The sequence below is a fragment of the Anopheles moucheti genome, chromosome 2 (assembly GCF_943734755.1).
Source record: "Anopheles moucheti chromosome 2, idAnoMoucSN_F20_07, whole genome shotgun sequence".
Lineage (NCBI taxonomy): Eukaryota > Metazoa > Arthropoda > Insecta > Diptera > Culicidae > Anopheles > Anopheles moucheti.
The window spans coordinates 50,844,639-50,870,474 of record NC_069140.1 but is presented as its reverse complement, the minus strand read 5'-3'; the positions used below and the strand labels follow the sequence as shown (position 1 = coordinate 50,870,474).

General features: G+C 46.5%; 3 protein-coding genes across 5 annotated transcripts in view; 1 reads left to right on the top strand and 2 right to left on the bottom strand.

Annotated features, from left to right (window-relative positions):
• Nucleotides 1-25,836, top strand: part of LOC128299335 (uncharacterized) — a 40,086-nt gene that overhangs the window by 11,143 nt on the left and 3,107 nt on the right. For 2 of the 3 annotated variants that reach the window (XR_008287297.1, XR_008287298.1), the window contains exons 1-4: nucleotides 11,245-11,614; nucleotides 11,701-11,874; nucleotides 15,318-19,801; nucleotides 23,986-25,731. Coding sequence is in view for 1 of the 3 variants with exons in the window: in XM_053035261.1 (XP_052891221.1) it covers nucleotides 3,271-3,358; nucleotides 11,701-11,874; nucleotides 15,318-19,801; nucleotides 23,731-25,731 (6,747 nt within the window). In the remaining 2 variants the exon portion in view is untranslated. Of the gene's footprint in view, nucleotides 1-3,270; nucleotides 3,359-11,244; nucleotides 11,615-11,700; nucleotides 11,875-15,317; nucleotides 19,802-23,730; nucleotides 25,732-25,836 lie in introns of those variants that run through there. The other variant, XM_053035261.1, reaches the window with a different exon arrangement.
• LOC128299336 (PR domain zinc finger protein 1-like) lies at nucleotides 5,519-8,162 on the bottom strand. The gene has a single exon (XM_053035263.1). The coding sequence runs from the start codon at nucleotides 8,017-8,019 to the stop codon at nucleotides 6,505-6,507; it is 1,515 nt and encodes a 504-aa protein (XP_052891223.1). The 5' UTR covers nucleotides 8,020-8,162; the 3' UTR covers nucleotides 5,519-6,504.
• On the bottom strand, nucleotides 8,647-10,014 carry LOC128299337 (zinc finger protein 135-like). Its single transcript, XM_053035264.1, has 2 exons — nucleotides 9,642-10,014; nucleotides 8,647-9,568 (listed from the first exon to the last, which is right to left on the bottom strand). The coding sequence occupies exons 1-2, from the start codon at nucleotides 9,945-9,947 to the stop codon at nucleotides 8,852-8,854; spliced, it is 1,023 nt and encodes a 340-aa protein (XP_052891224.1). The 5' UTR covers nucleotides 9,948-10,014; the 3' UTR covers nucleotides 8,647-8,851.

Here is a 25,836-nt window from a genome sequence, read left to right as displayed (position 1 = left end):
TCTTTGGTAGCTTTTTAGGTGATCGCTAATGATGTAAATTTGGTCCATACGGTGTCCAACTTTATCGCTCCCAACTTTGTGCAACACACAAGCGAACAAAGGGCGCCCAGACACACCAGCAGTAGGAAACTTCTCGCCCAGGACACTTCTCGACCGGTCCGGTGACTCGAATGTCGAAAATGCTCTCTACGCGCGCACAGGTGGTCAGGACCCGACAAAACCTTTTCAAAGCGATACAACTCAAACAATGTTTATTGTTTTTTTTCTGTTTTGGGTGCAATACCCTCGACCGTAGGCAAATATTGAGTTTTGCGCAAGAGAAACTCAGCATCCTTGTGTATGCTGGCAGCAAGAACCGCAGCAAAAGAAGCAATAAACCATACAACTTGAGTGCCGGGGCGTCTCCATCGAGCAGGAAGCAGCCAAGTTTACCAACCTCTAGCAATGACCTTTGCGTTTGGTCGGATGAGAGTCTTGCCAGCTTGTTAAGAATGTGCCGCGGCTACTGTTCGTTGCTGGCGTTAGAAATTTCACTTCCAACGCAAAGCAAACTAAATTCGAACGAAATGGAAGAAGCAATCAACATCGCTCCTCAAACAAGATCTCTCGGAAGTTCTGTTTCCACTCGAAATTTGTTTGAAAGTGTTCTCAAGTTTATGTTTACTATTGCTGAAGTAAATGTAATATAATCGATACCTACGGTCCCACCTTGTAGCCGTTCTAAAATAATGTTTACTCTGTACCATCGCTCACGAATTCGTTATTGATTTTCGTGCGCATAGATGATCCATTCGTAGTGCTCAAGTTCTGCTGATGGTGGAGTTGAAAATTCATTCACACATACACGATCACCTATTGATATTGATTCTATTGAGGCATTTTGAAAGAGAAGGCCATCATTAGGCTTTTGTGCTATTTAAGTACCATCAAGAGGCACACTACCAAGAGGGTCACCTTATCAGTCCTTCCTAATGTATGTCCCTCCATTAAGGGTCTACCCAAAATGGTTTCGTTAACCCTCTAAACGTACGCATCTTCCTCGTGCTGTTAAATGATATGCAGCGCACACTCTATCGATGGGAAGTTTATAAATGAGTGTCCTTTATCACTCCTCCGACTGATCTCATCTGCTTGGACGTGTTTGTCGAATTTACGCGAATCACACTGCTTTATCGTCATTTTTCTACTTCAAGCACACCTTATGGTGTTTGGGTTTAATGTATCGTTTCCCTGTCCCGTATATCCTGCTTGAACGTTGTAAATAGCCTCTTATTGAAACAATTCTTTTATGCAATTCCTATCCAAGCGATTGAAAGGTTACCGTGCGGTTCGATGATTGAAGCGTAAGATAATGCGTCCATAAATAACTAATATTCTATGCATTGTGCAATAGAAATATCAACATCCATCCATCTCGGACATCCCCCCGGGAAGGGGGTTGGTCAATATTTCTTTGAAGGCATAGCAAACTAGCGGTGAATGTCACCGGGCTTAACTCTCGCATTTAGCTCTCGCGCAATTGAACTGATGGCGATCACGTTGACTTGAGCGTCGGTGACGTCGGTGAGGCTGGTACCAGTGCAAGACGATAGCGATTGTCATCCGAACGGCTTATTTGTAGGAATAAGTGAAGTTTTATTCAATTATGTTTTAATAATTAGAAATGGAAAAACGTTGAGTGCGGTGTGAGTTGGTCGTGGTGCTGCTGCTTTACATACCTGTCCAGCGTATAATGTCGTAAAACTTGTGATATAGTACAGGCTTCTTTTTGTTTTGCAACTTCACATTCGCATTCACTTTTTGCAAGTGTAGTTTGAATTAATAACTACTTTACTTTTGCAATAGCTTTCCATTAAGTAATGCTTGAATTTGTTATTAATTTAGCTGTAGTGCTGTAACATTTCGCTCAATGTCGTATGTCGTATGTCGCATGGATATGTTTGAAATAAACAATAAAAAACCCTTTTAAACCCTTGTTCGGTTTACGTTACCAAGGCCGCATGATAAAGTTGTACAATTTGCGCTTTACTACCCATAAGTGTAGATAAATGATAATGGCTCTTAGGAGATTTCCTCCATTCACTTATCGTAGTCTGCATTGTCTGTGTAGTACTAATTGCAAATAGAGACCAGAAAGAATTTTTCAATAATTGAAGAGAAAAAAAGGTAAACTTCCTACAATGGCCATGCTGATCCATCCAGCGCTTATCAGCTGCTCCGACCACCATATCGGACACTCGAGATTGCGTCTGGCTATCGTCTCGCTGACTTATCGATCGCTAATGGCCACCGTTGCTCAAGGCCGTTCAAGGAATCATCGTCACGCCGTTCTGATCACCCGAAATTGTTCTTCTCATCACGCACGACGAATCTGATGTTCTGTGTGAGCGATTAGAAAGGCAGTTGGACGGTCCGGTGACACGCTTGGACCGTGGCATACCGTGCGTCTGTTTTTGGCCAATCACGAACTGAAAATAAAAGAAACACAAACTCACAAGAAATCGCTGCTGAGGAAGGGTATCGAAAAATGCATTATTTATTTACCTCACCAAGCGCACACCTTGCGCTAACTCGATTGAAACGTGCGGGCGATGAAACATGGTTTAGATTGAATTATTTTAACACATTTAATTCATACACGTTTTCACTTTTGTTCGATGCGTGGTTGGTTGTCTCTTTCAACCTAATTTGGAAATGGATTTGGCTTTTATTTGCTTAAATGAGGTCTAAAATGTGATAGAGCTGTAATCTGAAACAAGTAATTATGTTTGTATCAGATCACTGTAGATAAAATTATCGCATTAAATTCCGCGCAATTATATTGATGCAGTCCAAGGTTGTTTAATCTTTAAAACTTCCAATCCAAATATACTGAGGAAATCATTTGTTTAAGCATGATCTTATTGGGAATGCCGTATGACTAATACAATTTTAAATAATGCCGAGCTACATTCGGACCAAACCGAGCTCAATTAATTATGTGTTAACCACATCCAATACCACACTATCAAATAGTATCACAGCAAATAAAAGATTCCCTGTCGGCTATTGATTTTGGGACGCTTAAAGTTGACAAAACGCTGGTGGTCAGCGTTAAACAATCTGCTGATAATACCAGTGCCAGTATCAATTGACACGTACGCACGTACTCCAATGGGTTATATACGCGGTCAAAAGCAACACGTACATTAAAATCGCTTTTTTTTCATTAAAAAAGAACAATTTCACACAGCGTATCATTAATTGTTCACTTGTTTTTTTCTTTCCCAGGTCGAAAAATTCCCGACATCGAGCAGATCCTGCGTACGGTTCGATCTGCCTGGAATACACCGAAATCACAACGATCACATTTGCAAAGGTAACGGATTTGTTATGTGGGAAAGTAAAGGGTGGGATTAAAAGTTTCGCCAACGATACAACAAAAAACTGTTCCAGAACTGACCTACAAAATGGTTTTCCGAAGGACGGATTCCGTTCTGGGTTGAATTCCATTCCGATCTATTCCACCAGATTCCATCAGGGGTTTGACGGTGGAGCTTCCTGGTTCTGGCTTCTAAATGGTACTAATTAAATTATAATCCACGCACTCGGGACACACCAATGTTACATTCTTCGCTGTGGAATGAACTACTGCCGCTTACTCCATCAGGCAGTGACCCCTCTGAGAGAATTTGTTTGATCCTTTTATGATACTCATTTTATGCGCCGGTTGCTGACCCACTGCCGGAAGTAGTGGGGTAGTGTGCACGATTTCGGATATTCCGGTGTGCCACAGATTTACCACAAAACTTCAAAGCGCCTTCCACAAAGAAAAATAACAAATACCACATCCCCTTTTCGCTAGCAGGGGTTAGGTTAAAACACGTGAATAATTAAATAAACTCTCTCTCCCACCCCCGTCCATCTTGACGCAATTCCAGAGGCTAAAACTTGGAGTGTAAAAAAGAAGCGAACGACCAAACGTAGGATCGAAATAAGAACGCACAGCGGAAGTCAGCACCAGCTGTAAGCAATGGTGGTAGGAATGGAAGAGGTATATGAGCAGGTTTACAATTATTCACGAGAAAATGAGCTCAAACTTCCGCCGGTAGGGATCCGGTGTTTCTGGCTGTGGGCGTTACGTTTTTCATCCTTTGGCGCTTGATTGAATGAAGAGCTAGTTAGCACCCGGTGGTGGTGAGTTTGAAAAAATCTGGTGAGGTTAATGTACGCCTCGCTTTCTGCAAAACTTTGCCCGATGATAGTAGAAATATATTTTTTTGTATATGAATTTAGTAGAATTTTCAATTTTCCACCAATTGTATTTAAACACATTCAATAAGTTCCCGCGTAACACATATTGATTACACTTTAATTCCACGTGAATAATCGTCACACCCTCAACAGCGCTTACGAGTTCCCCGCAGACCCATTCGCCGAAGACTTCGGATCCCATTTGCTTTTGCGCTCGATATGGGTCCTCTGATTGGAGTTAGAACAAACTGTTTACGACACCCTTAATGGTGGCATAGATTCGTTCGCTCTGTTCATCCCCTTCGGTTCACATAAAAAGCATCTAATAGGTTTGGCTGTTAGGCCATCACCGAAAAAAACAACAACGATATATCCATCAACAAAGCACCCAGCGAAATCCCAGCGCGCTTGACAGTCTTTGCCATTCCTTAAACTGGTCCCATTAATAATGCAACGTAGAATGATAGTTCCGTGTCGGCCGCGGCCGGGAGCACGTGTTGCACGTGTTGCGAGATCATCGTTTAGGCGGTTCCACGGTTCCAACGCCTGATAAACATCATCTGGGACGTTCGTGATTTTTGTGCCGCTTTCGTTTTCAACAAACAAACTTTTTGCCCCTCCTGGGTAATCAGACTAAGTGTGAGGAAGCGTTTCTGTGGAAATTGTGCTTTACAGTTCCTCGACAAATCATTTTGCGCGATCAGTTAGAAACCGACCAGACGCTACGCTTGCCCCAGATCGTTTTGTTACTAATGATGCTGGAAGAGGCAAGCATCGTGTAGCGATTTTTTACCCTTCAATTGTCCCCCCCCATTTTGAGAACACAATAACGATTCGTCATGCTTGTCGCGCAAATGTGAGAAAAATGTTACGGAAAGTAATGATGATAAGTGTACTAACATAACAAAATGATAATATACAAGGCGCGAAAAATAATGCTTTGCGTTGCCATATTGCCACAAAACAAAATCTATACTTTTCCAAATTTCCAGAGTAACTTTTCGTTTCACCTCACTAGCTTACATACGGAGCGCCATCTATCGCACAGTAGCGAAAACTAACGGACCCTTGCGAAGGGGTAGCAGTTTTCCAAAAGGGAAAGTGACACCTAAAAAGTTCATGAACTTCGTTATGTACATGAACTTCGTTATGTACATGATGTACATGATATAATTTATTAACTATATTTGCTCCCCATCTGTTTGCCGGCGCTTGGTCAGTGTAGTGTACTCACTATCGGTACGTTGCGTGAGGACCACAACCGTTAGGACCTTTGCGTGTTTGAATGAGGTACCCCTAGGAGCGGATTGGTGCCGTCCATCGATGAACTGACTCCTTGAGCGAAAGTTAGTTTTAATTATCTAAATATTTTTTTTTGTTGGTTAACAATTCCTGCACATGGTCTGTACGCGCTAGATTTTTCAACCGCCTAGAACCGCTGGATTACTCTAATGCGGTTGCGTATTATCACATTTCGCATTTGCGAATTTATTCGATCTGGCAAACGCAACCGTGTACATACCGTGTATCAACCATTCATACAAATAAAAAAGGACAATTGAATTACGGTTGGTTGAGCGATGTAACCACTTCTGACAGGAGAGGAGATGTGAGCCTTCCTTACAGTGTGGACCTGTCCTCCCTGGGGAGTAGATTGTGTAACTTCATCTTCCATTACTTCGCATCAACTCGAATAGCTAGGTACAATAACGCTAAAAGAGAGGCATTGTGCATAAATAATGTGAAACAAGTTCTACTAGATTGCAAGTCGAAGGTTACATCATTGTCAAACATTGTTATAAACTTTTGGTTGATTTGGGGCTCACTGCGAAACGATAACTGTTTGTGGAGAAATGTAGGACAAAGATACGTTGGCATTGGTATTCATAGATAAATAGATAGCTGCTTTGCGTGATATGGAACACTTCCATTCCTTCTACGTTGTCAATCTAGTCCGTAACAATATTATAATCATTTACCTTTTACTTTGAGCAAATAGTGGCGAATTTCGTAATTAACCTTTCTATGGGCTTTTTCTTTTCCTTTTTATTTGTACGATCACTGTACATGATTGTCCTTTCTTCGAATGTCTTAAACAACTAACTTGTACTTGTGCATTGTAACATTTTATACAATCAAATCACATATTATGTCGCGGACCTTGTTGCCCCCCAGTCATAGTCACTTGTACATTTCGTTTTTACAATTAACATACAATAAATTAACGAATATCACGATGCTCTATATTTCGTCCACATGGCGATCTCTTCCTTAACTCTGTTGGCTTTGCAGCTGCTCCTCGTGAGCAACCGATACCCGTTTTGTTCTTCGCTGCTTGCGCTGCATTTTCCGCTCGTGTGATCCTTCATGGCTGTGGCAGTGGTCTTTCCGGGCGAACGTTTTCGAACAGTACCGGCAAGCGTGCGGTGCCTTCCCGGAGTGCTGGAACCCGTGCCGGCGCAGATCGTTCTTGTGAAAGAACGCTTTCGGGCACAGCAGACATTGGTACGGTTTGTCGGTGCTCGTGTGCCGCTCGAGATGATCGTCCAGTGCGATCTGTTCGCTGAAACACTTCCCGCAGGTGATGCAGCGGAACGGTTTCTCGCCCGAATGGTGCCACTTTGTGTGCTGCGTCAGACCGCACTGCCGCGCAAAGGTACGGCTGCATTCGAGACAAGCGTACTGGTCACCGTAGTTGTTCGTTTTGCGGGTCGCTTTTTTCACTGGCATGGTGCCGGGATTGCTGTTTGACCTTTTGTCGTTCGGTGGAGGTAGCAGATGAGACGAAGACGGTGATTTGCAAGCGTCATGTGATCCGTGCACTTCCGCCGGATGGTTATTTCCCGGAGGAGGCGATAGCGATGAATCGGACAGAAGCTCCATCTTGATGCAGCTTCCACCGGTGATGGTAGATGGCGAGGGAGTATTAAACGCGGATGGAATATATTCCTGCTTGATCGCAATCGGGTGTTCCATCGGTGACATCAACGGTTGGATGATGGAGGATTCCGAAGTCCACGCGTCGTACTTTAGTGGTGCGAACGGTGATTCCAACGTACTCAGACCAATGGCAGGGTATGCCGCTGCACTCTCGCCATAGCTCATGGGGGACACATTGTACGGTTGGTACAGATCGTTGCTAACTGGTCCACTGCATAAGCTGGTCAGCACAGGTTCCGTGTAGCCGGTGTAGCCGATTGGAGCCGATGGATGGTTGCCATTCATGTAAACCATACCGAACGGTTTGCCATTGTAGTTCGTTTCTTCCGTCGACAGCACCTGGCCCGGTGGGGAAGGATACAAGCTCTGCTGGGGCGCTGGTGATCCAGCAGCAGCGGATGTCAATGTACGCCCAGTTTGGGTGTAGTAACCGTGAGGAACATATCGTGCACTGTTTGAGGCAATCTTCTTGGCCGGTTGCGGCTGCTTCTGCGGATGATTTTGCTGCACATGCGGATTCGGTCCATAGTTTGCTGCCTGATGCTGATGATGATGATACGGGACCGCGTAAGGATAGCTGTTTATAGTGGCCTCGGCCTCGGCAGCTTCCGCTGGTGAGGACTGCGATGAGTGCCGATGAATTGCTCTTCCGTTCGTCGGCTGGAAGAAATTATTTTGCTGCGCCAGGGATTCACAACTTTGCCGGGCACTTTCCAGGTTCGTTGACGGGGACGTCATCCAGTCCGCACTCGGCGGCACACTGTAGTCGCCGTAACCGTAAGGAATCGCACTCCACGAACCACTGAACTGATCACTTGCCATTATTTCGATAGTATTGGTTTGCATTTTGTGCACGGACGCGGACGCTGTATACTCGAGCTTCAACACGTTTCCCGGATTATCCTTCCACTCTGCTAAGAGGAAAATTTTCGACTGTTACGTGATTTGTCTTCGCTTGCAGTTTTTATACGGTATTGCTCCAGAAGCGATCCTGGAAAGAGAGAAAATGCACATGCTAGACTTTGTCGTACGATCTGCCACTTTACCGGCCGGCTACGCATCGTATCCATATTGGGGGCGTAATTCCTGTGACACTTTATTCTGCCATACCTTGGAACAGGTACGATCATGCTACCTGGGGTATTCCTGCTTCTCCGTGCGTGGTACCAAGCATAACCAAGATTGGTACCTGGACGTTTTTAGCAGGACGCGCTGAGAGGCACCCTCATACCTGTTTAGTTGTGTTTTTAGTTCAGGTTTAGTTTTTTTTCACTTACCTTTGAAGAATAAAAATGTGGTTGTAGGGGGTGTGTGGTAAGACCATAACCGCACAATATTCAGTCGATTTTCTAACCAAATGCTACAACGATGGACTCAAAACGCAGTTTAATTAAAAGCTTATTTGTACTATTGGCGTACACCTTTGGATAAGTGTTTCTTTATGTTATTAAATTAAGTAAATGAGCGTAAAAAGACGTGAATGTGCACAATCACACACTAAATTTATTATCGTTTGCCCCAACCGATAGTACGTTTTGCTGTCAACCGGTGACGATGTGTCAATTGCTTCATAAAAGTATACCACCACTCGCGCACACACTTTGTTTTGTTTTGTTCCTTATCAAGGCGACCTGGCCATTCGTTATGAAAGTAGCATTAACATTAACTAATTTACATGCTAGTTATTTGTCTGTTCTGGCGATCGGTCAGATCGATCGTCGACATATTGCATTGCAAACCTATCCTCCACCGTTAGCTCTTTGAACTGAGATTCCTGTTTTTGGTGCGTTAATTCGTGCCTCTGCATATGATCCCACCGAACGAATCCTCGCCCACAGACGGAACAATGATACGGTTTATCACCGGTGTGAAAGTACTCATGACGCCGCAGATCTGTACGATAGCAAAAAGTCTTTGGACATTGATCACACCTGTGCGGTTTGTTTTGCGTAACGTGGCGTAAAACATGCCGCTGGAGCAGCACCAGTTCCGAGAACCGTTTGCCACACTTTCCGCAACGGTGCGGTCGCACACCCGCATGTCTGGCCTTGTTATGATGCGTTAGACCCGTTTGGCTAACGAAGTGCCTATTGCACTGTTCACAGCGCCATTTGGAAGTGCACGGGCTGAATAGTTTGGGTTTGGATTGGTCCGCCGGAAGAGTCAGATCAAGCACGGAAGCTGAGTTGTGCAGCACGGGTTGCAGCAGTGTGCCGTCGGTCGAATGGTGAGTATTTGGTTGATTCTTAGATGGTAGCTTGGAGTGCGGATAATCCAACGGTAACATGGAGCTGGGTTGTGTGTCTGGTTGCTTCATAATATTCTCGGGCGGTGGAGAATAGAAGGGAGTTGACACCGTGCCATCAACGTCCCCGTAATATTCATCCTTCAGGTGCTGCAATGCAAAAGAAGTGTAATGATTTCATCATACGATGCTGAGCTGTACGTCCAAGAATAGTTCGGTTTACCTTCGTTGGGAACACCGTCGTCGATAGTGTCGAGGATGGCATCGACCAAAAGAATTCAAACTCAGGCAGCTGTTTTTGCTCATAGTTCGTTGCAATAGTATCACCAATCTGCGTGTTGCTGCTATAGGAAACACGACCACTGTATGGTAAGGAGCAGCTCCAGTCAATAGTTTGGGTACCGAATAGATAAGGATACGTTCTTTCCAATTGCCAACCTTGTGCGGTATGAAACGATTCGCCCGATCTCACAGTCTGATCGTTTGGTATGACCAAGGACGAGTGATGATAATTTCCGTTCCTATCCATTGCGTTCCTATATCACTTGTAAAACAGTTCCTTGTACAAAAGGCCGTGCACAAAAGTATTCAGTCGTTGTTAATTGGCAGCGAAAAGTAAATCGTCGATCGTCGTTTACAGTGTTGCCAACAATGTTATGAAACTTCATCTAAATCGATTAATTGCGCCCTGCCTAGTGCAGTGGACGGCAATTTGTACTTATTTACTGTAAAAAGTACTTTTTCTTATATTTGTATGATGTGAAACATAATTAGACAAGAATTATACATTCCAGATAAATAGAACAGGCTTTTGCATCTGCTGTTCTATATTATCCTGCAAGATATCCTGTTAAATGGGGGCGTTAATACCTTTGGTAAGATTATCACCTGTTGCCTCCAGATCGAATTTAACAGACATACACCTGTAGCATTGTGTGCTGCACCTGTAGCACTGCACGGTATAGCAATTGAAACGAAGGGCATAATAATTAGACTGCTAAGCAGTGAACTGTCCAACAGTAATGTTATAAAGGTAGTAAAGTATTACATTACCTGCGCACTATTGTGTGTTTAGACAACAAATCACACACGCTAACACACAGCCATATCTAGAGCCTCGTCGTGAATCATTCATACCACGTATTTCGCAAACTTGTACGATGGCAAAATGTATCATCCTCTAAACGTGGTCTAACCTTGTGAAGCACACGAATTTCAGACAAAGTGCAGCGAAGTACAAATGTTAAATTGTTAGATCATTGTCAGAAAATTCTAGTGATGTACATATTTAAGAAACATTTTCATACTTAAATTACTAAATACGGAGCTTAGCCCCGATTATTCGTGCTCAACGGGATTCGGCGTTTGCGGGTTAATCTGATATCACGAAAAATAGGCATACCTGGTTTTTATAATAAAATTAGCATATAATGTGGCTTTTAAGTGTATTATTTATTTTTCCATCGTGTTTAATTGTTACAAAAGAATTTGTAGTTTGTTTTCTTTTTGAATTTGAGCAATCTTTGGAACTGTCATTTCCGAGCACTACTGGCAACATTGATTAGATCGATTTTAATTGCTATTTGGGGAACTGTCAGAGATTGCACAAAAACAATATTTTCTACCTTCCGCATTGTGTTGTATTTTATCGTAAAAACGTATTTAACTGTTCCTAATCTGTGTTCAGCATGTTGCTCGGTGCATCAGCTACTCATTGGAATGTCATAAAACGTCACCATGAGTTTTGCATGTCATGGATTCTCGTAAAAAAAGGAAAATTACGCCTGCACAAATTCGCGTGACTTTTACCAGCCGGGACGGTGAATAGTAGCATTGACCCCCTGGTTCCGGAACCGCATACGTACGTGAGAACCCAAGTCCAAGGATTGTTGCGTTCTGGTCTGTGCTACATTTAGGTAGGCAGACAAGGAAATCGTTCTCACGAGATATTCCGGGTCTGTTATGCTCGTTCTAGTAGTCCGTCTGTTGCCGGTGTTGTTTAAATTTAGCGGCGTTTTAACATCGAAATGTTTTCCGAACACTCGTCTGGCGGTTGTGATGCCCAGAAACTGCATTTACCAACATCCGGCGTAACGGCGCAGTCCCGGGAATTCTATGCCGTACGGAATGTGCAAGGTCTAAAAATAATGCTCAATGTCATGAGTTCATTTCAGTGCGTTGTTGCCTTGAATTTCGGTGCGAAGAATTTCAATACATACTCCAATAGTGCTATGGTGGCATAATATATGATTCCCTTCTGTGGTTTACTCTCTTCCCAACAGCCAAGACAGCCGCGAGTCATCCGCATCGAACTGGGACCTATCGAGCTTGTGCGATAGTTGCAGCCTTAACACAGTTCACCAGAGAATGGGAGCGGGAACGTACGCGAATGCGGCCAGCCCCGGGCCGGGATTACTTCGGCGGCGCTATTCGGTGCCGGAAATCATTATGCGCAAGTAAGTTAAACCGACAGCGCGTAACAATAACTTTACATGCTCTTTTATCGTAATTCCGTGTGTAGCAACCCTTCTTCTACCAGAGTAGCCTGGTCAAATTGACTTTCTTGTTGACGTTATAAGTTCGTTACCCCTAGCTAGCGTCATCTGTTGCTTGCTTTTTTGAAAAAAAGAAGGTTTTTCGTGTCTTTTTAGCATGTACAACACATACCGATTCCACCCGGGCTAATTACGCTCGGTGCTGCTGAAAACATTCATTATACCGAAAACATGGGGTTTAAAAAGCACACCAAATGTGTTTCAAATTCCATTTGCTAATAAAGCATAATCGCAACATGGTGAGCTTAAGCACTGCTTGTCACGAGGTCATTTCGTTACATGCGCAGGATCGTTCCTGTTTGTAATCCTTGCATGCACCAGTCAGTCGAGACATTTCAGGGACTGTGGGTGGAGATCGTAAATAACCAACCGTGGTACAGTTTCGCATAATTCGGGGGCCGACTCCGGTAGGCGTTATTTGGTATTATTGACAAAGACCTCCTGCTAACAAAGAAATAAAATGTATCAAGAAAAAAATACACGGAGGTACAGTTACATCATTTGTTGGACGACCGTTATGTCCAGGGGGTGGTTCTGTTTTCATCCCACTCAAACGTTGCTAACTGATCTTGTACCCTCCGTGTGTGCCAACGAGCCACTCGTCATGTGAGCAACGTACTTTACCAGGTAACATTTAAAAGTAGCTGAGCAGTAAAATTGTTGGTTAGCAACTCGAACGATCGACTGTCGTTTCGTGTTCGCTTACTGGCTGGCTCCATTGAGGATTGCTGTTAAAGGCACCAGTATGTTGGTTCTTTGATTTTCTGTTGCTGTCTCTTGGGTACCAAAACGGTGCAACAAAAGTGCGCTAGACGTATCACTCAATGGTACTCCCGGGACAGAAGGAAAATGCAGATCAAACATTATGAAAATGATCGTTTCTGTCTGTCTATAGTTTTTTTTTGAAAATGGACAAGACGCAGACGTGTTATGGACAAAATACGCAGAATGTATCCTTTTTTTAGGGCCTATAAGCTTATTATAGCTGCGTTAATACTTGTTTCAGCACCAACTCACTTATTTCCCTTCTTAAACACTTCAATTGAACCGGAGGAAAAAATACGTATACAAATCTTACCTAACAATCTGATATGAAACACAGATTTGTCCTTTGGCAGCACTAACACGGCAAAGCAAAACAAAAACGAACGTAAATGCACATTCTTATGTACAAAACAAAGAGCAGCAAGACACATCCGTGGGTAATCGAATTCTTTCATACGCCGCGCGAAAGTCCCACGAACAGTGACCAATCAAGCGTGGAAACTGGTTGTGAAGAGCATCCAAAAACCCTTCGTCCCCAAGCTTTCCTACCCTGGGTGAGTTAGGCAGGCACCTACAATCACAGAACTTAAAGGATATTACTTTGGCTGACGTCACGGTCCGACCGGGTGGCAGACGCGCACGGACTACTGTCGTTGTTTTTGGTGTAGTCGGAAAAAATCAATATCTCCAGCCACCAGGAATTCACCACCCAGACAACCCGGAGCTGCTGGTATATCTCACCCTCGCACAAAGACCTATGCCTGTGTGAAAAACAACAACACCCCCGTCGCCATGTGAACGACCCTACGCGCTACGGACTGGGATTCCATTTCGGCATGGCAAACGGGCAGAAGGACGCGCTAGAGTTTGATTTGATTAGAATCGAATCGTTGCGCAACACCAACGAACCAAGGACACTACAGGTGGTGGATGGCAAACAGCACGAAAGGGTTGACCTTCGTCCAACCCCCAAAACCGTAACCTCAGACCTTCGCACATTTGATGAGAATGAGTGAACCGTTGAAGGTGATGTTTTGCAACTGGCGATCCTTTCGGCGGATCGTTCGTCCGTTTTTATTGTGGTTTCATTTTAGATCCATTCGTCAAGCGCATTGACACACTTGTATGTCGATTCTGATCTTTCGCACGACCTATGGCTCTCTATCGAAAGGAAACGCGTTCGGTCCTGGACGGATGCTCGACGACCGGTGAATCAATTATTGAAGCCATGCACGTCATTTGTTTTGGGTCGATTGTGTTCGATGAAGCTCGTCGGTGGCAGCACGGATCCTGCTACCCAAATGCTAATGGCGATACACTTTCCACAACCGTCCGTTCATGATCCTAGGTGGATGGATTTTCAAGGCCAAACAGTCAATTAGAAGGAGGAGGGATGGTTTGAGCATAAATACTGTAATATTCATTCGCGATCCGACGGGACGCTACACCGGTATTGTTGCGTCTAACCTTCACCGACGTATGGATGTTAGCTTTAATTGAACGAGTCGAATACATTCATACGTTCATCAGGTGATAGATCTCAGTCTTGATTCCCTGTTTTTTTTTTGAGGAGAAAAACATAAAATTAATTATGAATTTTATTTGATATTTGATAACAATATTGTGTCGAACCGTTGAGTACTTGCGTTAGAATGATAAAAATAAACATCGGGCTCTTGGTGGGGCTTAGTATGGCGAACTAGTTCCCACTACTAGTCACCCTTATTACCCTGCTAGACTGCTACAGTCTCTAACCTTCCGAGAAAAGCGGCTTGTGCAAACTACGCATTTCGATCGAACCACCAATCGGCCAAGTTTTCGAGGGCAACCATCGAAAAGTTTTCCCTCCGCTAATATGGTATATATGCAGGCAAAACAACAAACGCTGTAATTATGCCACTGGAAGTTCTTAGCCACCACTGGGGTCTTTGGCACCACTTATCCCCAATGTGTGGGTGTGTGTGTGTGAGGGAGGGAGGAAGGGAAAGGGTGTTAGGACGAGTGTCGAACTTACCTTCGACTGTAGCGCTTACCATCCGGACCCTTAGCCTAATTTTGGCACCGAAGTATATCAAATGCTTAGAAACGGCAAACGGCATATGGCTCTCATGGCGCACCATCACCTTCCCGTGTTGTGGAGGAAATCGTTCGAAATGGTCAGGTAAAAAGGTTAGCCGTATACACATTGGGTTTTGTTTTCTTTTTTTTCGTGTGGCTTTTAATTGCTGGCGAGGAGGGTTGGATTTTATCGATCCAACTCTGATGATTCCAGTGCGGGTGGCTTTGCGGAGTGGGATGAACGAAATGAGCCGTTCGTTTGTTACTTCCACTTACTTTTCCAGGAACCACACGGTCCTTTACCGTAATAGCATGGATGCAAAAGAATGTGTTGTAAAGGTATTTACTGTGTTGTTTGGAATGATTGTAAGTAAAAAATGGAGTGATAAAAGAGGTGAGTTGTTGTCTGTTAAGACTTAAGGAGAACTACTTTACACCACTCCATCATGTGTTTACAAAATATTATATACTCGCTTCAAAACGCTTTCCTTATTCTTATACACATTTCTGCTTTACCACAGGCATACACTGGCACAGCAGAAAACAGATGATGAGTCCCTGTGGCTGCACCATGACACCAATCACAATGTGATCGAGGTGGTGGTCAACAAACACACGGGCACGGCATCGGCCCGCGGAATACTGAACGGACGGTTCAGTGGTCCGCGGACACCGCCGCACCGGAAGTCCTTCGGTTTGCGACATCACCGGGAGCACCACGGTTCCATGACTGGTCGCAGTAGTAGCGTGGAAAGTGGAGGCGGTGGAACTAACGACTGGTTGACGGGGACGGTACAGACGGGAACGCACACCGCAACCGGTTCGGACCCGTACCTGGCCGCGCTGAAGCATCGGAATCTGGCTGGCGGACGGTGTAGCAGCCCGCTGTGCAATGGTATCGGGTCAAGCCGGACCGTGGCCACCGGGACCGGAGGTAGTTTACGATCTATCCACAATAATTCTCTCAGTTGCAGTAGCGCTAGCAGTGTGAATGGACCCCTTGCCAATGGTAGCGTCGTTGGTGGTGTTGGTGTTGCTGGTGTTGCTGGTGGTGCTGGTAGTTGTGGTGGCGGTCATCAGCAGCACTATCCCTTGGTACCTTCGTACCGGGACAGTGACTTCTCCATGCGAAAGACGACGCTGTTGCGACGCATGTGGAGCCGGGAGATGCGGCGCTACGAACGCTCCGGTAGCTGGTCGCCACCGTTGCGCCAAATGCCGCGCCGCATCTACAGCGTCGAAAGCATCATCGCCTCGGTCGAAGGCCATCAGAGTCCATCGCGTGCGGACGATAGCGAGAGCGTGCTAGGGGAACGGGTGCCGGGCCGTCCAGGCAGCAGTGGTAGCGGCAGCAGCGTCGGTAGTGGTCGTTGCGCTACCACGGCAACGACGACGACGACTGGCACGACCGACACGACCGGTACGACCTCGTGCCTGGAGTGTGCCAGGCTCGAAAGTCAGTACAACGGTGGCTTCGGTACGGGCAAGAAGTTGCTCTCGCGTACGCATTCCCGGGATATCGAACGTTCAGGTCCAGCTTCGGGTAGCCAGAGTCCGGTTCCCGTCTCTCCCGCACCCTCCGAACCGGCCACGGTCGATGACCGCCGGCAACGGCACCGACGACGCATGTGTTCCTCGCAAACGGCCGACCTTGGCGAATCGGAGCCGATCATACTGGCAGCTGTTTCGGCTGCGGCCACAACAGTCCTTGAGGACGGACACGAGCGGGAGGCCGTTAACCACGTCAACGATCGCGACGTTGACGACGAGCTCGAGGACGAGTATCCGTCGCACAGTAGCTCACTTTCGTCGATAGCGTCGCAGTCGTACCGCGTATCGTCTGCAGCGCGCGTCCGGCCGGACAACGAGAGTGATTTAAGCGAGTTCCTGCAGCAGGAACGGTTAGCCGCTGCGAATGGCGATGGGCGTGATCGCACGGCTGCTCGGGAAGTTACTTCTGTCCGCCCTGGTAGTGCTGATGCTAGCGATTATCCTCGAGAACGTGCTCCGGCTGCTGATGGCGCTGCAGGAGCAACAGCAGCAAGAGCTCCAGCAGCAGTCGAACCTTCCGCACCGGCAGCAGTAGAGCAACAGTTTCCGTTGGGTAGCAGCAAACGTCGTCCGAGTGAGGACAGTAGCGTTGCGCTAAGTGCTGCTCTGTCCGAAGACTCGGATTCCAGTGGGGACGCCGGGGACACAGGGGTTGATGGCCAAACGGCCAACGGTGATGCTGACGCAGAACGTGCGCGATTGGATGAGTATATTTCCGGATTGCTGCTGGAAAATCTGAACAATCTTGCCGACGCTAAAGAACTCGTCCTGGCAACTGATATCCGTGACGGTGAGACCGAGATACTCGGTGTTTACAGTGAGCGCCGGGCACAGTTGAAGGAACCGAAACAGACGGCGACGGAATCTGATCGACAGAATAATAATCAACTACCCGCAGCGGAACCGCATTTGGCTGGTACTATGAAGCAAAAGCTTACGGAAAAGTACATCGGTGATGGTGGTGGTGTGGTGTGCAATTCTCCCCCACAATCAGATAAACGCAAACTTTCACCCAAACTTGGTGCGGGGGAGGGAGTGGAATGTGATAAGGAGAATGAGGAAGACGTTGCTAACAATAACAACAAGAACAGTCATAATACTAATCAAAACAATAATAGTGATAGTGACCCAGGTGAGCGTGGTCATCGACGGCAGAAGCATCGTTCGAAAGGGAACGGTTTCTTTTTAAGATCCGGCAGCAGATCACCTCGAGCAATTGATGCAACAATCAATGGCGGTGCGGCCGAGATAGATCTGAACGGCAAATATTACTTCCCGGCGTACGGGCTGGAAACAGATCCGTCCGACAATACGGACATTGCGTCAGAACCGGAAGGATTGGTGCTGGGCAAGATTGGCACGGGCTCCACGTATGATCGCGGGTCAGTGGTAGTTCCACGCTTTTCCGCCATGCCTCGCACAGAATCGATGGAAGTTCAACCGTCCTCTACCAATTCGGCGGAGGATGATGTCGACGGTGCTGATGGTGCCGGCGAAGGAGACGAAGATGATGAGGACGAGATCGATGATTCAGATGCGAGTAGCCTGGTGGACAGTTTGGATGGATTTGGACCACCGCAGTTGATGGAGTCTGTGGCGCGTTCCAGAAAGTCTAGACAACCAAAGGCTGAGGTAGTGGAGTCGACTACAAGCTCGACCGATCGGTCGCCAAGGCACGAAAAGGGTGAAGCGTTCTTCGTGCCGATCCATGCCGAAACGACGGCAGCCTTACGCATCGATGAGCGTGTGGTCGTAGCTGATACGATGCCGCTACGCATCAAAGAGCGGCTAAACAACCGACGGCGCTTGATGAAGTGGAAACAGGAGCAGGAGAATCTCAAGAAACAGCGCAAAATGATGCGTATGATCGAACAGAAGCGATTCTACGGCGAACCGGCAATACAGGTGATCAGCACAATCGACAAGTCGATCAGCCGCAAGGAGTTTATTCCACCCGGTGCCAAGAAGAGTGTGTTTGGTGGTGGTGCCAGTACTGCGGTAATACGTGACACATCCACGCCTTCCGGCCCTACACCTTTCCGGGCGATGAAGCCGAAAAAGCGCGCTGGAGGCGGACCGGCAGCCACGGGGTCTGCATTGCGCTCCGAGCTGGGCATGCTGGAATCGTACAAGATTGATGGGAAGGGTAACATGCAGATACAGACCACCGCTACCGGTGCCGGTGGACGAAAAGGCGGTGCAGCTCCACCGTTAGTCACAGCCAAAAGTCCATGGGGTATGACAACCGAGAAGCGCCAGGGGAAAACACCTCAAACGCAGTCCACTGGTTCGACTGCGGTTGGTAGTTCCGGTCGTACGAGTACGGGCCGGACAGGTGCTGGAAGGGGGCCACCGAGCACTGATGGACGGCGTCGGCAGCAGGTGCTGAAGGATGTACAACAGATGACGCTGTATCCACAGGCGGATCTGACGCCGGATATTGAAGGCGGACCGCGTCGTGTGTATCAGAAGACAGAAATCCAGGAGGGTGACAAGCACATCGAAATACTGGAGATAGTGGAGTGTGCAGACAGTGCACCGCGGAACCGCCATGGAGGCAGACCCGCTCGTGCACACAGTGCTGGCCGTCGTCACGAGCGCGGTAGAGGTGATTCCGGTAGCAGACACCGATCACGCATCCCTGTTCCGATCTACCGGTTCGGACAGTACCGTCGCAGTACACATTCACGGGACGGCAGTCCACTTTCGACCGGCAGCAATCCAAAGGTAGACCGGATGATTGCAGACCTGTTGCTGGAGGCGTTAACCAATCCGGAGGAGGTCGGCGTGAAGTTGGTCCGCACGCCGGAAGCTCTGCGGGACGCATCCCGTTCGTCGTCCAAATCCCGACCATCGGGTGCTTCCACGTCCAAGAAGTCGGCCTCCACAGCTAGTAACAACAGTGGTGGAAGTGGCACTAGCGGGAACAGCAACAATAACAACCTTTTGACACCGCGGCGCACAGCCAGCGGACGCTACACGCAAAAGTTTGAGGTAATCCCGGAAGAACGGTCCAGCGTTTCGATCGAGTCTTCCACTGAGGAGCTATCCACCGGTGGCGGTGGTGGTGGCCGTAAGAAAGGTCCTCACCCTTCACCGCGGCGCGTCAGTTTCGATGAAAACCATCAGATACTGAACCGGGACGAGCTGGAGGCACCCGCTGCAACGACACTCGTTGTTCCGAGTCCCTCACCCAAGCGTCAACCGGTAACATCGTCGCCCGCGAAAAGTCCAACCCGAAGCCAACCGGTGGCCGGTGTCAAGAAGCAGGGCACGGCTACGGTCATGACCAGCGCTGGCAAAACTAGCACGACCAACACCAACACCACAATCACGACCAGCCGGGGCAAGGCGGCTATCCAGAGTGACGTAATCGAGGAGAAGGGATGGATCGGGTTCAGTACCCAGCACGAGGACATGGCCACCCCAGTCCACAACGGACAGGATGATGAAGGTATTTATCAAACGTTGCTATTCTGTTGTCAATCTAGAATTGTTTTAATTTTCGTACTCTCAAACAAACAACTGTGCATAGCACATGCATGTGCAAATGTGTTGAATCTGCACGGTCTTTTTGTGTTGTTGTACTCTACTGTTAAACTGTTTGTACACCATTTTGCACGAACCGTCTTCTTTGTATTTTGAAAAAGTTTAAAATGTATTATTGATATCAATTTATCATTTAGAATTGCTTAAGAACTGAGCTAGAATCTGACTTTCTTTACTTTAAATAATATTTACATGTAGTTGAATAGTTTTGTCCTGCGTACGGACGGGTTTGGTCCGGGTGGGATTTTGGACCCGTTCTCATGGGATCATGTGAAGATCGGTGCCTCTAATAATACTCTACTGGGCCAACTCAAGCATGGCGGGGCATATAGTATTCTAAAAGGATATAAAATAGACAACATATAAAATAATCCATTAGCCAAAGATTGTTCTGACGTTGGGACACCTTCTTAAATATCAATTCGTCTTGGTGGGAAACAATGAGTTAGTAATGTTATGGAAAAGACACCAGACAACCAAATTCTTTTACCGACCACATTCTAATGATTTCAAGTTCGTCATAGAAAGGCAACGTTGGATTATTCCGAATTTACTCTAGGTGGCACGGTAATATTTTAATAAAGATGAATGAGTTCTATGCCCCCATGAAAATGTTGATGCGAATTTGTGTTGGTGATAATACGGAGTTTCGAAGCATAATGGTCCGTTCTTTTTTTTAAAAGAGAAACGGAACATTAATCCACCATGCCTTCCAAGTAGAGGGGCGGGATGGAAGAGCCTAATTGAAGGTAGAAATGTAATGATAAACATTCCGTAACCCACTTTTTACACCGCAACATTTCAACAATGTCGCAGTTTGATTTCGCTTCGAGAACCTACCTGTGAAACCTTGCCACATTCGTTTCTCGAGTGCGTTTCTCGAGCGGGTGGGTGTACCGTTGGCACGCAAATGCTTCATTTGTAATCGCAACGGATTGCTTGTCAGCTTGACCGAATATTTTCGATTCACCAAGAAAGAGACCGTCCTTTTCGGTGGTAGGGATGTGTACCGTAAAGCAGCTCTCTAATTTCTCTCTTCTGTTGCCCCTTATCGGTGACTTTCTGGTATTAAAAGTGTACCAACTCCGTAGTTCTATCGGACGGTGTATAAACTCATTGCATGCATAGTGCGGGAGTCAATTTTCCGGTCGCTTCTTTCTTTGTTAAGATTTTTATTCTGCAGTTGTTGGACACTGGACAAAGTCCTACGTTAACGTTTGTCAACGAAACCAACCAGCAGTTTGCTTATGTGCTCCGTATGCCCAACATAATTGGGCCACATGGAATCCACAGCAAATCCTTGACACAGAATGAGCGCCTTAAACGAGAGACGAAGCAAAAAGGAAATAGATGGACGTACGTATCCGAATTCGGTACACAGTAGCTCACCATTTACCTTTTGCTACGTTGCGTTTGTTTGTCTTTCAGCAGCACGAGTCCACTTCCGAACCCAGACGGTCGTACGCTTTGCCGGTCAATCCCTGTTCGTTACCGTTCCAAACGATAGGACCCCACACAGCGCCGTGATTCGTGGGGTCAGAAGCTCGAATCGAAAAGTTACCCTACCAACCAGAGTCCAACCAAAGTTCCATTTTGTATTCCACACTGCGCCAGTGGCAGTGATTTTCCGCGGGTTTTTTTTTTTTGGGGTGGTGAAACGTTTGGACAGAAAATCAATGCTTGAAAGAGTGGGATTTTTCCAGTGTGGAACATCAAAACCATCATCGGTGAAACGCCATAGGCCATGAATTTGACCAATGGGCTAATGTCTTGTAATAAAGACTTAACTCAAGGATGTTAAAGCGCTTATTGTTCAGTCGTCCTTTTCCTGTCGCAAACGAAACAGGCGTCATCGACACCTACGCTTATCGGGCCCTTGAGCTCGCGAAGGTCTAACCACAGCGAACCATTCCTGAATGGTCATTTCCATCCCAAAACAACTTATTGTTGCTGGAGGTCGGCCTCCAAGTTGACGCACAACTGGCCCCTTCCACAGGGTCATGTTGTTGTTTTGTATATGCATAAACATGATTGGATTGATAATTAGCGGTCAGGATTTGTGGTGCGTGTGGTGCTTTCACTATTTTTTTTTCACCGAATCCGTTTTTTCAAGAGCCATTAATATTTCAGTGAAAATACATTTAAATCATGTGTCAACTATCAAAATATTGAGGAGTGCTCCCAGATTCCTGACTACTAAAAGACTCGTGAGTGTTCAACACTGAGTTTAGTTGTTTGCTCATTTTTTTATAAGAATTAATATATATAAGAATATAAGAATTTCAGCATTCGATAACGCTCTTAGGGAATTCGTGAGTCTTTAAGGAAAGATTCAGAATCATTCATTCCGTTCATTCAAAGATTCATTCCGATTCAGGAATCTGATTCAGATTCCTCCAACCGTTTAATAATACGATTAATGTTATGTTTACTTGTGTCATTATTGTACCTGTGCTGTAATGAATTGCAAATTTGCAATTATGTTGTATTAGAAACAAAGTATTAAAATCCTTTTATAAAGTAGTAGGTATAAAGTAGGTTTCGAACAAGGTTTTGCTATTTTTCTTACTTTTTATTTACGTAATTTATATTTTATTATTGATTTATTTATTTATTTGTTTTGTCGTTATTTTATTTATTTATTTTTCTTTATTATTTGTTTATTTTTGTCTCTGTATTTTGAATTCCCATTTTCTCCACCCTGACACAGGACTAACGACCTGCATTGCACGCATCGCTCAGTATGCCGGCATGTTTCTGTTTCGATTTTGCTACATTGTGAACGAACTGCTGATCGTGTAGCGCTGGCCGCGGATTGTTTGCAATAACACCACCCAACCAAACTTTACCTCGCACAACTTCATTATACAACTTTAATCCGAACCGTGCTGTGCCTGCAGTGTATGATTGTGATAGCGAATGATGAAATGCCCGGTGGTTCTTCCCCGCTGGTTGCTGTTTGAGCATGTTCTGTGTTTGTGTTTTTTTGGCACAATTAGTTGCACTCTGCTGGTGTGTTTCCTTCCCTACGAATTGCAAATGTAAGGCATCACAGCACATTAATTTGTGTGCGTTTGTGCGTATGTGTGTGTGTTTACCTCCCCTAAACAGAGCTTTATGTTTTACTGGTTTTCATTTTGTTTTATGTTTCTTTTGCAGGATTAGTTTGCTGTAGAACGTAGTGGATGGATTAGCTCGAATAGCATGTGCAAAAAAAAAAGCGTTATGTACATTTGGCTGCGTGGTATAGCTTTGCTAGTTAGAACTTGGCGTGTGAAATCAGATGTTAATGTTTAATATTAGGAAGTAGAAGTAATTTTAATAAAAGCTTTGCGGCATAAAACGCAACGAAATTCATGACAAAACATGTAAATGGAATATACTCCCGATAAGCCGCTGTCTTGTTAAATATCACCCCATGTGAGACCACTATTACGGCAGATGGAGTGAATTCAATTACATTAAATACCTATACAAATGAAGTTTTAAATATGCTATTTGTTGTTATTGATTAAAAACGTGTATCTTAAAAAAAACCCCTTGACAAGGTGCGTTTTGTTGCAAATTATATTATATTTTACCAGAAACGAACAAGAACCAAACGTTTGTGTACATAAATAGGAACATTTTGTTTGTAACTAAACATCGCGCGTGTTAGCTTGATCTTTGCTGAGTTTAACGATACATTCGTTGTAAAACACAACCAAACATCCATCAATCCCTATCAGTTCTGAAATATAGCCTTAAACGGGGCACACAACCACCCAACAACTGTGTAAATACACGCACCCAACACTCCTACTATGCCCTCCACTCCATCCGTATGCATTTCAGACACAAGACTCCACATCGTGCCGCGTGGCGCACTAGAGCAAGCCCCTTCCCGTAGCCCACCGCACATCGGTAGAAGTGTAGTAAGGACGATCACCATCGGCAACTGTGTGCCGGAGGCGATCGAACACGATCGGGCCCGTGTACCCGCCCAATCGCACATCGTTTCTAATTCCTTCCACGGTGATGGTATCGCTCTCGGTGCTGATGACGCGACCGACGACATCCGGGACGCTCGTCACCTCTCCTCCACAGCAGACTCATTCGTAACGGACAGTTTGAATACCAAGCTTACCCCGGTCTCCGGGCCATCGTTTCCCTCACTGCCCTCGTCGGCGCTGCGGTGTTGCGAACCAAATGGCGACAAAAGCAAGCGAAGCGGTAAAGATACGGGTGATGTAGTGTCGTATCAGCATCACCATCATCATCGATTACCAGCGCCACCGTTTCAGCACCAGATACGCGAGGAAAATGCCTGGCAGGTGTTCCAAACGGGCGACTGTAAGGTGATCCAGTCGAAGATCGAGTACTACGAAACGTCCATTCACCGGACGCCCCTTACTGGTGGTGATGGGGGTGAATTCTACACATCAGAAACAACCGCCCTGTGTCCGCACACGGCTCCACTCTCAACCGCGGACTCGCTGGAAGAGTTGGCTCGTTCGAGTACGGGTGGCTCGTGGCATCGGCAACGCACCACCAGCTTCGGTGCCGGTTCAGATGCACCGCCTAAAACGTCCGATACGACATGTTCCTCCTGCTGCTTCTGTAATCCCGAACTTCACACACATGGTAGCAGCATGAAATCGATCGCTGACGGATGTTTCTACTGTCGGGCCAAACTTGGACAATCGCCTACCCGTAGTTTCCCCGCCCCGCCAACACCTCCGAACATACAGACATCGCCGGTTCCACCGTCTCCACAGACACCGATCACCGAGTTAACGCCAACACCTTCCCTGCACGAGATAGCCGTGCCAGTGCGCAAGAGTTCACTCGCACGCCCACCCGGAAAGGATGTTAAGACAACCGAACCGAATGTACCACCATCTCGCGAGGACGCCCCGTCTAAGAAGGTTGATGTACCGGCTAGAACAAAACACGCAAAACCTCCCGCGGATGTTTACTCGGACAAAGCAGGCAAGCGTTGCACGGCTAAAAGCACAACCACCGCAACAACAACTACGGTGACTGGAAGTGAAGAAGGACCGCAAAAGCCACTGCCACCAGTGCCCGGAGCAGCAACTCCCAAGATGACACGTAAAAAGGCAACCGAACCGGGTGGCGTCCTAAATCGACCCAAGTACACGAACAATCTGACCCGGGCTAGCACCGTCGTACAGTCGGTGCAGAAGGAGATCAAGAATGAGCTGAGGGCACCGATACGTGTGCTACCCAAGACAGCCAAGGAGGTCAACAATCGGAAGGAGAAGGAACGTCAGATCGGTCTAAGCTTACCGAAGGACGACTACGCATGTCGCACCCGTCCAGCTGTGAGCGCTGTCGCAGACGAACCGATACTGGTGGCAGTTGGATCGGCGGAAACGCACGGTTACGATAACGAAACGAGCAGTTCCGATACGTCCGATGGCAACTCAACGGCTGACAGCAGTCCAAACGTAAGTCCGTTTAAACGGCCGAACCTGCAGCAGCAACAATCATTACAATGCTCGCAACCGCCAACGGCGGCCACACGCTGGAAGACGAATAGTGAACGCAACCTGTCACAGCTCGCCATTCAGAAGCTGGTAAGCGCAAGTCGGTGGGGCAGCAAGTGGCGCAAAGGAGCTACCAGGGGATCACAGCAACTGGAGCAGGGTGATGGGAACCAGCTGGCGGAGGATGATGAAGTTATGGCGTCGGTGGGCAGCTGCAGTGAGTTGAGTCCGTTAAAGACGGGCACGAGTGGTGGAGGTGGAGGTGGTGTTGGCACGATAGGTTCTACGACTGGCACGACAACATCGAACATCATCAGTGGCATCACACAGTCAAGCTCCAACCAAGGTACACAAACTCACCTTCCCCCTTATTTACGTCTACGACCCTCTAGCAACGACTGTGTGGCTCCCTCTACTATCCGACGGATTCCATGGGCTGTCATCGGTTAAG